This window comes from Ranitomeya imitator, chromosome 7 (assembly GCF_032444005.1).
Source record: "Ranitomeya imitator isolate aRanImi1 chromosome 7, aRanImi1.pri, whole genome shotgun sequence".
NCBI lineage: Eukaryota > Metazoa > Chordata > Amphibia > Anura > Dendrobatidae > Ranitomeya > Ranitomeya imitator.
Window position 1 is genome coordinate 144672900 of NC_091288.1, and position 15744 is coordinate 144688643.

General features: G+C 43.6%; 1 protein-coding gene across 2 annotated transcripts in view; it reads left to right on the forward strand.

The window, feature by feature from the left end:
• The window catches only part of DNAH7 (dynein axonemal heavy chain 7), a 560306-nt gene that overhangs the window by 306754 nt on the left and 237808 nt on the right, over positions 1 to 15744 (forward strand). For both annotated transcript variants that reach the window (XM_069733889.1, XM_069733890.1), the window contains one exon: positions 9280 to 9435. In XM_069733889.1, the coding sequence (XP_069589990.1) occupies positions 9280 to 9435 (156 nt within the window). The remainder of the gene's footprint in view (positions 1 to 9279; positions 9436 to 15744) is intronic.

Sequence of the window (15744 nt, forward strand, 5' to 3'; positions counted from 1 at the left end):
CACACTGGGTAAATGTGGTGGATTCAGGGTCCACAGGGGACAGCAAGTTTGGGACAGTTCTGCCTAGCCCACGGTCTAGTAAACAGTTGTCTGTAGCCGTTCGCACCCCCTCCTCCTCCTCCTCCTCCTCGTCCTCCTGCAGAAGCAAGAGCTCGTCCACAGACCGCAGTCGCACAAACACTCCATCCGCACCTGCCACTGTTGCACACCAGGTCTCCCATTATGGGGCAGCTACTGGCATACGTCAGCAGGCTGTATTGGCTATGAAGTGTTTGGGCGACAATAGACACACCGCGGAAGTTCTGTCCGAGTTCTTGCAGCAAGAAACGCAGTCGTGGCTGGGCACTGTAGATCTTGAGGCAGGCAAGGTAGTGAGTGATAACGGAAGGAATTTCATGGCTGCCATCTCCCTTTCCCAACTGAAACACATTCCTTGCCTGGCTCACACCTTAAACCTGGTGGTGCAGTGCTTCCTGAAAAGTTATCCGGGGTTATCCGACCTGCTCCTCAAAGTGCGTGGACTTTGCGCACATATCCGCCGTTCGCCTGTACACTCCAGCCGTATGCAGACCTATCAGCGTTCTTTGAACCTTCCCCAGCATCGCCTAATCATAGACGTTGCAACAAGGTGGAACTCAACACTGCACATGCTTCAGAGACTGTGCGAACAGAGGCGGGCTGTTATGTTTTTGTGGGAGGATACACATACACGGGCAGGCAGTAGGATGGCAGACATGGAGTTGTCAGGTGTGCAGTGGTCGAAGATTCAAGACATGTGTCAAGTCCTTCAGTGTTTTGAGGAATGCACACGGCTGGTTAGTGCAGACAACGCCATAATAAGCATGAGCATCCCCCTAATGCGTCTGCTGATGCAAAGTTTGACGCACATAAAGGATCAGGCGTCTGCACCAGAGGAAGAGGAAAGCCTTGATGACAGTCAGCGATTGTCTGGTCAGGGCAGTGTACATGACGAGGTACCGGGCGAAGAGGAGGTGGAGGATGAGGAGGATGATGGGGATGAGTATATTTTTAATGAGGAAGCTTTCCCGGGGGCACGGGAAATTGGTGGCGTGGCAAGGCCGGGTTCTGGTTTTTTGAGGGACACAAGTGACGTAGATTTGCCTGCAACTGCCCCTCAACCAAGCACAACCGCAGATTTGACAACGGGAACTTTGGCCCACATGGCGGATTATGCCTTGCGTATCCTCAAAAGGGACACACGCATTACAAAAATGATGAACGATGACGATTACTGGTTGGCCTGCCTCCTTGATCCTCGCTATAAAGGCAAATTGCAAAATATTATGCCACATGAGAACTTGGAACTAATATTAGCAACAAAACAATCAACTCTTGTTGACCGTTTGCTTCTGGCATTCCCTGCACACAGCGCCCGTGATCGTTCTCACACGAGCTCCAGGGGCCAGCAGACCAGAGGTGTTAGAGGGGCAGAAATCAGAAGTGGCGTTGGCCAGAGGGGTTTTCTGACCAGGTTGTGGAGTGATTTTTCTATGACCGCAGACAGGACAGGTACTGCAGCATCAATTCAAAGTGACAGGAGACAACATTTGTCCAGTATGGTTACAAACTATTTTTCATCCCTTATCGACGTTCTCCCTCAACCGTCATTCCCATTTGATTACTGGGCATCCAAATTAGACACCTGGCCAGAATTGGCAGAATATGCATTGCAGGAGCTTGCTTGCCCGGCAGCTAGTGTCCTATCAGAAAGAGTATTCAGTGCTGCAGGTTCAATACTAACAGAAAAAAGGACTCGTCTGGCTACCCAAAATGTAGATGATCTAACCTTCATTAAAATGAACCACAACTGGATTTCAAAATCTTTTGCCCCACCCTGCCCGGCTGACACCTAGCTTTCCTATGAAAAGGTCTTGCCTGTGGACTATTCTGAATGACTTTTCCAATCTCGTAATTTTCTTCACCTGATTGTCCAGCATACGACATGTTTCCACCTCACGAAATGGCCAAACTCCCCACACGGGGCCGTGCTATCGCCACTTTGCGCTTGGACCCTTGAGAGTGCTGTTTGTCTGAAGAGGTGGGTGTGGCCGCTTTTGGTCGACGGCACTGCCACTGGGTCCCTCATAGTACAATAAAGTGTCTCTGGCGGTGGTGGTGCGCACCCAACGTCAGACACACCGTTGTAATATGAGGGGCCCTGTGCCTGTACCGCCGGCCACAAGACAGTTCCCCCCCCCAGCTCAAACAGTGCTCTACCACTAGCAAAATTATCTCTCACAGCTTCACCAATGTGTAGTCTAGGCGCTGACATCCTTCAATGCCTGGCACTGACAATACCATTGTTTTGACATTTTTGTTATGTTAGGCCTTCGAAGCCTGTCTGCGGTCCCTTCTTTCTACAACTACTACACTGACCAGGCCACTGCTGGCCGTGTTACCCTGGAACCAATTTAAAAGTGCCTACAGTCAGCCCAATTTTGTTATGTTAGGCCTTCGAAGACTGTCTGCCGTCACTCCTTCCACTAGACTTCCACTGACCATACACTGCTGCCCATGTACCCCTGGAACCAATTTAAAGTGCCTACAGCCAGCCCAATTTTGTTATGTTAGGCCTTGGAAGCCTGTCTGCGGTCACTCCTTCCACTAGACTTCCACTGACCAGACCACTGCTGCCCGTGTACCCCTGGAACCAATTTAAAAGTGCCTACAGCCAGCCCAAGTTTGTTATGTTAGGCCTTCGAAGCCTGTCTGCGGTCACTCCTTCCACTAGACTTCCACTGACCAGACCACTGCTGCCCGTGTACCCCTGGAACCAATTTAAAAGTGCCTACAGCCAGCCCAAGTTTGTTATGTTAGGCCTTGGAAGCCTGTCTGCGGTCACTCCTTCCACTAGACTTCCACTGACCAGACCACTGCTGCCCGTGTACCCCTGGAACCAATTTAAAATTGCCTACAGCCATGTGTTATTATTTTCGGCCTTCGATGCCTGTCTGCGGTCACTCCTTCCACTAGGCCTCCACTGACCACACCACTGCTGCCCGTGTACCCCTGGAACCAATTTAAAATTGCCTACAGCCAGCCCAATTTTTTTATTTTAGGCCTTCGATGCCTGTCTGCGGTCCATTCTTTCAACTACTACTACACTGACCAGGGCACTGCTGCCCGTGTACCCCTGGAACCAATTTAAAATTGCCTACAGCCATGTGTTATTATTTTAGGCCTTCGATGCCTGTCTGTGGTCACTCCTTCCACTAGGCCTCCACTGACCTGTCTACTGCGGCCCGTGTACCCCTTGAACCAACCTAATAAAATATTTAAAAAATTAATTTGATTATAAAAAATAAGATCGTGTTGAGATCTCAAATGCAGACATTTTAACAATCAAAACAAACACACAACAAATATCTGGAACTGTACTACAAAGGTCCAACAGCTACAATTTCTTTCTCCTGCAAGAAGTTAACTGAAAGTTTTTTGGAGTTGTTAACACAGATATGGCATCCACCGAGTGTTGTCCTGTCGCGTCTCCTTTAAATTATTTCCAATAAGATGTTAAACTATTAATTTAATAAAATCAATAATTAAAAAAATAATTGAGTAAGTCAAAAGCACATTGCAAATAAACATTAATTACAAATCAAGAAGCATGGCGCGTCCGAGGGTGAGTAGATACCGAATAAGAATATAATCACCCTCGGACGCGCAATGCTTATTTACAACAGCCTTCCTTCCTAAGAATCAGCCCTTCCGTGGTGTAGAGAGAGGTTGTGTTACACTCCAAGGTGTTCCCCAGGTTGCCTTTCCTGAGCTTCGATCTTCCGGCTCTCGTTTAGTAGCTGTTGGAAACTACGCTGCATTAGGCCTACTAATTGTGTATGGGTGAAACAGTGGCGCATCTGCGGTCCCTCCTTCCACTAGGCCTCGACTGACCTGTCTACTGCGGCCCGTGTACCCCTTGAACCAACCTAATAAAATATTTAAAAAATTAATTTGATTATAAAAAATAAGATCGTGTTGAGATCTCAAATGCAGACATTTTAACAATCAAAACAAACACACAACAAATATCTGGAACTGTACTACAAAGGTCCAACAGCTACAATTTCTTTCTCCTGCAAGAAGTTAACTGAAAGTTTTTTGGAGTTGTTAACACAGATATGGCATCCACCGAGTGTTGTCCTGTCGCGTCTCCTTTAAATTATTTCCAATAAGATGTTAAACTATTAATTTAATAAAATCAATAATTAAAAAAATAATTGAGTAAGTCAAAAGCACATTGCAAATAAACATTAATTACAAATCAAGAAGCATGGCGCGTCCGAGGGTGAGTAGATACCGAATAAGAATATAATCACCCTCGGACGCGCAATGCTTATTTACAACAGCCTTCCTTCCTAAGAATCAGCCCTTCCGTGGTGTAGAGAGAGGTTGTTGTTACACTCCAAGGTGTTCCCCAGGTTGCCTTTCCTGAGCTTCGATCTTCCGGCTCTCGTTTAGTAGCTGTTGGAAACTACGCTGCATTAGGCCTACTAATTGTGTATGGGTGAAACAGTGGCGCATCTGCGGTCCCTCCTTCCACTAGGCCTCGACTGACCTGTTTACTGCGGCCCGTGTACCCCTTGAACCAACCTAATAAAATATTTAAAAAATTAATTTGATTATAAAAAATAAGATCGTGTTGAGATCTCAAATGCAGACATTTTAACAATCAAAACAAACACACAACAAATATCTGGAACTGTACTACAAAGGTCCAACAGCTACAATTTCTTTCTCCTGCAAGAAGTTAACTGAAAGTTTTTTGGAGTTGTTAACACAGATATGGCATCCACCGAGTGTTGTCCTGTCGCGTCTCCTTTAAATTATTTCCAATAAGATGTTAAACTATTAATTTAATAAAATCAATAATTAAAAAAATAATTGAGTAAGTCAAAAGCACATTGCAAATAAACGTTAATTACAAATCAAGAAGCATGGCGCGTCCGAGGGTGAGTAGATACCGAATAAGAATATAATCACCCTCGGACGCGCAATGCTTATTTACAACAGCCTTCCTTCCTAAGAATCAGCCCTTCCGTGGTGTAGAGAGAGGTTGTGTTACACTCCAAGGTGTTCCCCAGGTTGCCTTTCCTGAGCTTCGATCTTCCGGCTCTCGTTTAGTAGCTGTTGGAAACTACGCTGCATTAGGCCTACTAATTGTGTATGGGGTGTAGAGACAGGTTGTGTTACACTCCAAGGTTTTCACCAGGTTGCCTTTCCTGAGCTTCGATCTTCATGCTCTCGTTTAGTAGGTGTCGGAAAGTAGGCTGCATTAGGCCTACAAATTGGGTATGGGGTGGAGAGAGATGGTGTGTTACACTCCAAGGTGTTCCCCAGGTTTCCTTGCCATTGCTTCGGTCTTCCGACTCTCGTTTAGTAGTTGTAGAAAAGTACACAGCATTAGGCCTACAAAATGGGTATGGGGTGGAGAGAGATGGTGTGTTACACTCCAAGGTGTTCCCCAGGTTGCCTTTCCTGAGCTTCGATCTTCATGCTCTCGTTTAGTAGGTGTCGGAAAGTAGGCTGCATTAGGGCTAAAAAATGGGGAATGGGGTGGAGAGAGATGGTGTGTTACACTCCAAGGTGTTCCCCAGGTTTCCTTGCCATTGCTTCGGTCTTCCGACTCTCGTTTAGTAGTTGTAGAAAAGTACACTGCATTAGGCCTAAAAAATGGGTATGGGGTGGAGAGAGATGGTGTGTTACACTCCAAGGTGTTCCCCAGGTTGCCTTTCCTGAGCTTCGATCTTCATGCTCTCGTTTAGTAGGTGTCGGAAAGTAGGCTGCATTAGGCCTACAAATTGGGTATGGGGTGGAGAGAGATGGTGTGTTACACTCCAAGGTGTTCCCCAGGTTTCCTTGCCATTGCTTCGGTCTTCCGACTCTCGTTTAGTAGTTGTAGAAAAGTACACAGCATTAGGCCTACAAAATGGGTATGGGGTGGAGAGAGATGGTGTGTTACACTCCAAGGTGTTCCCCAGGTTGCCTTTCCTGAGCTTCTATCTTCAGGCTCTCATTAAATTGTGGTTAAATGGAACAACTGCATTTGGCGTACTAGTTGGTTTGGGGCCTACTATCGGTGTCTGCCACTCCTTGCTGTTCTCCTGGTTTCCTGTCCTGAAATACCATTTTCAGCCTCTCGTTAAGTAGTTGTTAATGTTAGACTGCATTTGGCCTACTAGTTGGGTTGGGGCCTACTATCGGTGTCTGCCACTCCTTGCTGTTCTCCTCCACTGAACAAAGCTGTGCCGCCTGTTTACTACGGTTGCCAATTTTGAACTGCATTTCGACTACTTACTGATTTGGCCCTACTCTCTGTGTCAGCCTCTCATTCCAGTTGTCCTCCACTGCAATGCCCCCTGGTTATTCCTGTGTTACCAATTTTGAACTGCATTTAGCCAACTTTATTCTTTGGGTCTATATCTGTGTTTCCTCCTCATCCTACCCATTGCCCAGCCAGTGATAGATGAGTCTGCTGGTACATTGACCCATAACGCAACATTCCCCGTGCACGCTACACAACAACATTGTGACCCTGCTGAAAGTCAGGTTGCTCTTCCCGCATACCATACCACCTTACACGGGGACAAAGAGGAAGGTGCAGATGAAAGTGCAGGTTCCTTCATCAGGTGGGGGGAGGAATACTAGTTGGCGACGTCACTGGCACAGGGCCTCTCATAGTACGCAAAAGTGTTGCTGCCGGTGGGAGGCGCCCCCGCCGTGCAAACACACCGCTGTACTTTGAGGGGCCCTGTGCCAGTGCCAATGCCAACGAGTGGGCCCCCCCTGCTTGCTCAGGTTCACAGCACTTGCAAAGTTGAAATACTTACCTCTCCCTGCTCCACTGCCGTGACGTGGTCCAGATTTCCTGGGCCCACTAATTACTTGAACCAGCCCTACCCCCCACAACTTTAGCCAAATGACCCCCAATTTCAAATGCCTTCCAATTATTATAAGGTAAATTACGCTTGACAAGCTTCATTAAGAAGAATGGATGGTTTTGACATTAAAATGGGCACTCTAGGTGTTTTCCTGGCCCCCACTCACTGCCGACTATGCTGCCCCATTGACTTGCATTGGGTTTCGTGTTTCGGTCGATCCCGACTTTACGTCATAATCGGCCGATTTCACTCGACCCGACTTTGGACATAGTCGGGTTTCGCAAAACCCGGCTCGACTCTAAAAAGGTCAAGGTCGCTCAACTCTAACAGCAACAGTTCCCCAATCCCTATTCCAGCTCAACCCCACCGACTCCACCAACTCCTAATTGTATTTTTTGCACACTTTTTTCATGTGCTCGGCATCCTGCGCTGAGCATTTGTGCTCTTCCCGTGGCCGCAGCGCTGTGATCAGTATCGCAGCTGATCAGAGGCTTCTCCAAGGGACTTTTTATTTTTTTTAGCTAGTTAGCGTAGCGGATGGCAAAGTGTAAGTGTCATCTCATTTTTTTTTTTTTTTTAGAAAAAAAAATAATAGTAATTAGTACAGTATAGTTTCACAGATAAGGAGGTGGCACATTAGAGTAGCGGATGTCGTAGTGTTAGTGACGTCTGCTTTTGTTTTAGGAAGCAAATAATAGTAGTTAGTACAGAGTAGCCTTATAAGTAGCGGTAGACGTAACACTGTTAGTGACGTCCGATTTTATTTTACAGAAAAGATAGTACAAAGTAGCTTTATAGGTAGGGAGGGAGCGTTTTTCTTTTGTAAAAAGAAAATAAGGAATTGTTATTGCCGGGTAATTTCTTAGCGAGTGCTTTAGGGGAGTTTACGTCGATCGGATTGTTAGTGACGTGTTTTCCTTTTGCAAAGAAAATAAGTATCTTTTTGCCTCATTAGGGGATCGTACGTCGCAGTGTTAGTGGCCAGTGTCCGGAACAGTCTGAACGGATACCATGTACTTAATCAATATGCTAGATATAAACATACAGAGTTCTTCTCTGATCTCACAGCTGTGACCAAATCTATTTTTTTACATGTGTAAATCCTACAGTACACATGAAAATAAAAAGCAGAGAAAACTGCTTTAAAATGTGCGCTGTGTGAATCTGGTCTAAATTTGATATTCTAATAAACCATCAGGCTTCTTTTGTGGTCAGAACACAACCAGAAAAACTAGAACAGCAAAAAGAAACCTGTTGTGAATTCTGTGGCTGAGTTCACTTCTGTGGTCACAAGTGGTATTGCAGTCTCTGGGCTTCCTCCCTCAGGTGTTTTGGTGAGCTCGTTGGCTGCCTTGCTATTTAGCTCCACCTGAGTCTGTCTTCCTTGCTCCTTGTCAATGTTCCAGTGTTGGATCTGAGCTACTGCATCTTTCCTTGGGCCTGCTGCTCTGCTAGATAAGTGCTTCTAGTTTGTTTTCTGTTTTTTCTGTCCAGCTTGCTATTAACTTTTGCTGGAAGCTCTGAGAAGCAAAGGGGTGCACCGCCGTGCTGTTAGTTCGGCACGGTGGGTCTTTTTGCCCCTTTGCGTGGTTCTGCTTTAGGGTTTTTTGTAGACTGCATAGTTCTCTTTGCTATCCTCGCTCTGTCTAGAATATCGGGCCTCACTTTGCTGAATCTATTTCATTCCTACGTTTGTCTTTTCATCTTGCTAACAGTCATTATATGTGGGGGGCTGCCTATTCCTTTGGGGTATTTCTCTGAGGTAAGTCAGGCTTGTATTTCTATCTTCAGGCTAGTCAGCTCCTCAGGCAGTGCCGAGTTGCATAGGTAGTGATAGGCGCAATCCACTGCTGCTTATAGTTGTGTGAGGATAGATCAGGTACTGCAGTCTACAGAGATTCCACGTCTCAGAGCTCGTCCTATTGTTTTTGGTTATTGCCAGATCTCTGTATGTGCGCTTATTACTGCACGCTGTGTTGCCTGATTGCCAGCCATAACAGAAACCATTGCGTTGCAGTTTTTATTGATATAGTGGGCTAAATAGAAGGTCATGGGAACAATGGGAGGAAAACATGGAATGAAATTGTGGAAAAAGGCAATGAAAAGGACAACACAATCATGACACTGTGTAAATAATGTCTTACTGAGGTAAGCTATGAACTAAGGCGATGTTTACACAGCATATTTCTGTGTGTTTACAGGGGATTTGTTCAACAGAAGGACAGATTATTAAATTGATTGACAGTCCCTTTTAAGAAAAGTTCTCCTAAAGTTCTCCTCTCCTTCTCCTAAAATCAACTTTCTGAATAAAAAGTGTTTACGTCTCAATCTTTCTATAGACACGAATACAACTGTTTACTGTATGAATATTACTTCCTAGGATTTCTTGTTAAATAACTTGGATAAGGAGACATACAAACCATTGCTGATCAACTTCTCCGCTCAGACGACGGCAGCTCAAACTCAGAACATTATCATGTCCAAGCTTGATAAAAGAAGGAAGGGGCTCTACGGTCCTCCGCTCGGGAAGAAAACCGTAAGAATTACACTAGTCACATCTTATTTTTTCTTGAGATCTGACCTCAAGCGAGTATTGTTTTTTAGTGCATCACTCTGTAACATAATAGGGCAGTGTAGGTTGCTTGCTAAAAGTAGAAGAACGTCCTCCTGTGTATCTCTTTCCTATGGAAATGATAGAACTTAGACATGTAATATGTTTAGATCTAGTTTTGTTGTGTAATGTTTAGATGTTTTGTTGTTTCAATGCAGATGTCAGATGAAAGACTCAGGCAAGATGTTACCAGAGAGTAATGTAAATGTTAGTACTTGCTATTTCATGTGTGCCCACCATAATTACTGTAAGACATCGCCTTACTTTGGTGCTGGATCCCACAAAAAATATCCACATGTAGCAGAATGTTAGAATTAAAATTTTACTTTTAATATATTCTTTAAAAGAAACAAAAAAATGTGCCACCCTTTGTGAAATTCGGCTGAATTGCTGTTGATGAAGGGTAATGTAGCATCAAAACAGATTAGACAGCTTACTAAGGATAAAAATAGATTTCAAATGTAATACCTAGAAAAAGAAATCCATTTAGCATCGGGAAACAGTGTGGAAGGTACAAAATTCAGTACAATATAACAGAGACTAATTACCAAAAATCCAACACTGTTCGCCTAGCTGCATTTAGAGATTACAAATATAGCAAATTCAACACCACCGTTGATGATGCAAATATAGTCCATATACCAACAAGAACATAGAATATACAGACACTGCAGCAATAAAGACTGTTAAGTCAAATGTAAATGAAAAGGAACAGTCTCACTAATTCCGGTAGATTAATGGGGGGGGAGACGAAACAGGTCCTGGATCATCAATATTCTTTAGGCCAAATTGAAGGGACAGACAATACCCTGTCGATCCCTATGGGGCTAGCAGTAGTCTATTCCCCAACCAGTCCACAACTACCCCTGAATTAAACATATAAACACACACGTATTTTGAACAACATTAGAAAAAACTTTATTACCGTATATACTCAAGTATAAGCTGAGATTTTCAGCCCATTTTTTTGGGCTGAAAGTCCCCCTCTCAGCTTATACTCGAGTCATACCCAGGGGTCGGCAGGTGAGGGGGAGCGGGGGCTGTGTAATAATATTCACCTGCTCCTGGCGCAGTCCCTGCAGGTCCCTGGCTCCCCGGCGCCCCAGCTTCCTGTACTGAGCGGTCACATGGTACCACTCATTACAGTAATGAATATGCTGCTCCACCTCCCATAGGGGTGGAGCCGCATATTCATTACTGTAATGAGCGGTAACGGTGACCACTCAGTACAGGAAGAAGCTGCGGCACTGGGGAACCAGGGACTGCACTACGCCAGGAGCAGGTGAGTATAATGGGGAGGGGGAGCGCTGCGCGATATTCACCTGCTCCTCGTTCCGGGCGCCATCTTCAGCATCCTCTGCAGTGACGCTCAGGTCAGTGGGTGTGGTGACGTGGTTAGTGCGCACCCTCTGCCTGAACGTCAGTGCAGACGACGCTGAAGATGGAGCGGCGCCGGAACGAAATCAGGTGAAAATTGAGAGTGCTGGTTGCCTGAGCGACGGAGAGGTGAGTATGTGATTTTTTTTTTTTCTATCGCAGCAACAGCAAATGGGGCAAGTGTCTGTATGGAGCATTTTATGGACCCATAACATTTATGCAGCACTATATGGGGCAAGTGTCTGTATGGGGCCATAATCAACGTTTGTGCAGTACTATATGGGGCAAGTGTCTGTATGGAGCATCTTATGGGGCTATAATCAGCGTTTGTGCAGCACTATATGGGGCCATAACATTTGTGCAGCACTATATGGGGCCATAATTAACGTTTGTGCAGCATTATATTGGGCAAATGTCTGTATGGAGTATCTTATGGGGCCATAACGTTTGTGCATCACTACAGTGGGGCAAAAAAGTATTTAGTCAGTCAGCAATAGTGCAAGTTCCACCACTTAAAAAGATGAGAGGCGTCTGTAATTTACATCATAGGTAGACCTCAACTATGGGAGACAAACTGAGAAAAAAAAATCCAGAAAATCACATTGTCTGTTTTTTTTAACAATTTATTTGCATATTATGGTGGAAAATAAGTATTTGGTCAGAAACAAAATTTCATCTCAATACTTTGTAATATATCCTTTGTTGGCAATGACAGGTCAAACGTTTTCTCTAAGTCTTCACAAGGTTGTCACACACTGTTGTTGGTATGTTGGCCCATTCCTCCATGCAGATCTCCTCTAGAGCAGTGATGTTTTTGGCTTTTCGCTTGGCAACACGGACTTTCAACTCCCTCCAAAGGTTTTCTATAGGGTTGAGATCTGGAGACTGGCTAGGCCACTCCAGGACCTTGAAATGCTTCTTACGAAGCCACTCCTTCGTTGCCCTGGCGGTGTGCTTTGGATCATTGTCATGTTGAAAGACCCAGCCACGTTTCATCTTCAATGCCCTTGCTGATGGAAGGAGGTTTGCACTCAAAATCTCACGATACATGGCCCCATTCATTCTTTCATGTACCCGGATCAGTCGTCCTGGCCCCTTTGCAGAGAAACAGCCCCAAAGCATGATGTTTCCACCACCATGCTTTACAGTAGGTATGGTGTTTGATGGATGCAACTCAGTATTCTTTTTCCTCCAAACACGACAAGTTGTGTTTCTACCAAACAGTTCCAGTTTGGTTTCATCAGACCATAGGACATTCTCCCAAAACTCCTCTGGATCATCCAAATGCTCTCTAGCAAACTTCAGATGGGCCCGGACATGTACTGGCTTAAGCAGTGGGACACGTCTGGCACTGCAGGATCTGAGTCCATGGTGGCGTAGTGTGTTACTTATGGTAGGCCTTGTTACATTGGTCCCAGCTCTCTGCAGTTCATTCACTAGGTCCCCCCGCGTGGTTCTGGGATTTTTGCTCACCGTTCTTGTGATCATTCTGACCCCACGGGGTGGGATTTTGCGTGGAGCCCCAGATCGAGGGAGATTATCAGTGGTCTTGTATGTCTTCCATTTTCTAATTATTGCTCCCACTGTTGATTTCTTCACTCCAAGCTGGTTGGCTATTGCAGATTCAGTCTTCCCAGCCTGGTGCAGGGCTACAATTTTGTTCCTGGTGTCCTTTGACAGCTCTTTGGTCTTCACCATAGTGGAGTTTGGAGTCAGACTGTTTGAGGGTGTGCACAGGTGTCTTTTTATACTGATAACAAGTTTAAACAGGTGCCATTACTACAGGTAATGAGTGGAGGAAAGAGGAGACTCTTAAAGAAGAAGTTACAGGTCTGTGAGAGCGAGAAATCTAGCTTGTTTGTTTCAGACCAAATACTTATTTTCCACCATAATATGCAAAAAAAATGATAAAAAAACAGACGTGATTTTCTGGATTTTTTTTTCTCAGTTTGTCTCCCATAGTTGAGGTCTACCTATGATGTAAATTACAGACGCCTCTCATCTTTTTAAGTGGTGGAACTTGCACTATTGCTGACTGACTAAATACTTTTTTGCCCCACTGTATATGAGCCAAATATCTTTATGGAACATCTTATGGGGCCATAATTACCATTTGTGGAGCATTATATGGGGCAAGTGTCTGTATGGAGCATCTTATGGGGCCATAATCAACATTTGTGCTGCATTATATTGGGCAAATGTGTCTATGGAGCATCTTATGGGGCCATTATTAACCTTTATGCAGAATTATATGGGGCATATTTTAATATGGAGCATCTTATGGGGCCATCATAAAATTTATGGAGCATTATATGGGGCTCCTGATTCAATATGGATATTCAAAAACACTTAATCTACTGATGTCTCAATTAATTTTACTTTTATTGGTATCTATTTTTATTTTTGACAGTTACCGGTAGCTGCTGCATTTCGCACCCTAGGCTTATACTCGAGTCATTAAGTTTTCCCAGTTTTTTCTGGCAAAATTAGGGGGGTCGGCTTATACTCGAGTATATACGGTAGTTATATAAAACTGATGTAGCCATTAAAAAGTAGCCAATAGTGCTTGAAATGAGCCAAGAAAATACAAAAGTGGCATCACCATAGGGTAGGCAGAATTCTCACATCAAAAAACATATCATACTGTAGTGCAGCATATCAATACATACATAACACTGGGGAACACAATTTTTTAAGACTTAGGTCAGACAACTGTTCTTAATTAATATTTGGATGCTGAATCCAGAAATGATCTCAGTTTTTCTCTATCACGTCAAGTTTTTGAACTATAGGATTTTTGTCTTCTCAAAACTATGTATACTACTGTACCTAAAAAGTGTTGTTTTTTTTTTAAATAGTACAAATATGAATAAAAAATGAAATATATAAGAAATAGGCATGACAAAGTTGTGACTACTCTTACAAGTAGCCATGTAGCTCTATATGAGTCGAATTGTAATCAGATAACAAGTCTTATTACAGATATCAGTGCAATTGTGCTTCTCTGGCAGGTAAGTTGTGTAGGAAAAACTTGACGTGCTAGAAAAAACTGACTACATTTTTGGAATCAGCATGCCAATTTTAGTATAAATCAGCTCAAAAACCTAACTCAACAGAAATTTTTTTTCAAATTGTTCCCCTGTGATAGGTCTAGGAACAGGGAGAGGGCATTGTTGAATACAAACTCAATAGGATCAGTTATGCCATAGTGCATGCCCAAATCCCCTAGTCCTGCATAATCAATATATGCTTAGTAGATAGACAGTGTGCACACATAGTGAAGTACAAAATAAGTGTAGATATATCTTACCAAGATAAGGCTCTGAGACAGGGCCACAGAACACACAGGAGCGTGTGAACAGAGGCCCGCCCCAGCACCCCGCCCACCACCAATGATAGACGCCGTCGCCGGCAACACCCTCGGGGCATCGAGGCGCATGCGCACCAACCAAAGCTATGGTGATGTAAAACAGCGAGGGATATGAGGCAGAATTAAGGAATGCAACCTACAATAAACATATAAAGCAACCTAACATATAGTGTAAGTATATGGCTAATAAGAAATAGCCGTGCCTACGCCTGATAGTGACATAAAAAATCTATAATATATTACCTAGGACACAAACTCAGACACAATATACATGTGCGGAAATATACCCAAACTTAAATATTACTTGAATAAATGAGCCCATTATAACAAAAAGTGCAGTAATCAGTATATGTGAAAGGAACAATATATCGCTATACAATAACCATATATAGAAAACACCGGAGAAAAATATGGAGTATGAGTCCCATTTAGAAAAAGTATAAATACATATCTTTATTAACAAAGCTGTCAAATACAAATTCATATAGACAATCAATCGTTATAAACATAATATACACAGAAAGGAACCGAAGGAAAGCACTGAAAAAGTCACTGCAAGGCGGCAGCCCCTGTGAATCCCTGTCAATTGAGCAATCATAAAGTGCCAATAGTGCATGTAAAGGTAAGAAACACTATGTAAACCGGATGACTAGAAGTCCATCCATATACCTCCCATAGTGGGATACTGATCGCCATATTCGGCTGCTATCATACTCGATCCGGTTCAATATCTCTTACCCATAGGACAGGAGCACAGGGGTCACCACCAAGGCCCCAACGTGCGTTTCCCGTCGGCTTTCTTACCTTTACATGCCGCCTTGCAGTGACTTTTTCAGTGCTTTCCTTCAGTTCCTTTCTGTGTATATTATGTTTATAATGATTTATTGTCTATATGAATTTGTATTTGACGGTTTTGTTAATAAAGATATGTATTTATACTTTTTCTAAATGGGACTCATACTCCGTATTTTTCTCCGTATTTTTCTCCGGTGTTTTCTATATACTGTTGGAGTGTCCTTTAATGAGTTTTGATCTTGGTCATTTTTCTAAACACAGTACTATTAGGATGTGTAAAAGACCAAGTACTTTGGTGTCCATTGTGGGATGGTTTTATTATTATACAATAACCGTGTAAGATACCAATAATAAGAGTGATATGATGTATATGTAAGACGAAAAAAATGACTACTATAAAGTGAATACGTGCAAACAAGAGAAATAACCCCAATTATATAGATCTATACATATACACATCTTTAATTAAATATAAAAAACAATAAAGTGATAATACTAAGCATAAACCGGAACCTGCCGCTTGCACTGCCGAGGACAGCACGCACGTCGGAGGGTGAGAATAACCTTTTTTTTTTGTTATTATTATTTTTAACATTAGATCATTTTACTATTGATGCTGCGTATGCAGCATCAATAGTAAAAAGTTGGTCACACAGAGTTTATAGCTGCGTAACCAGAGTGTGTTACACCGC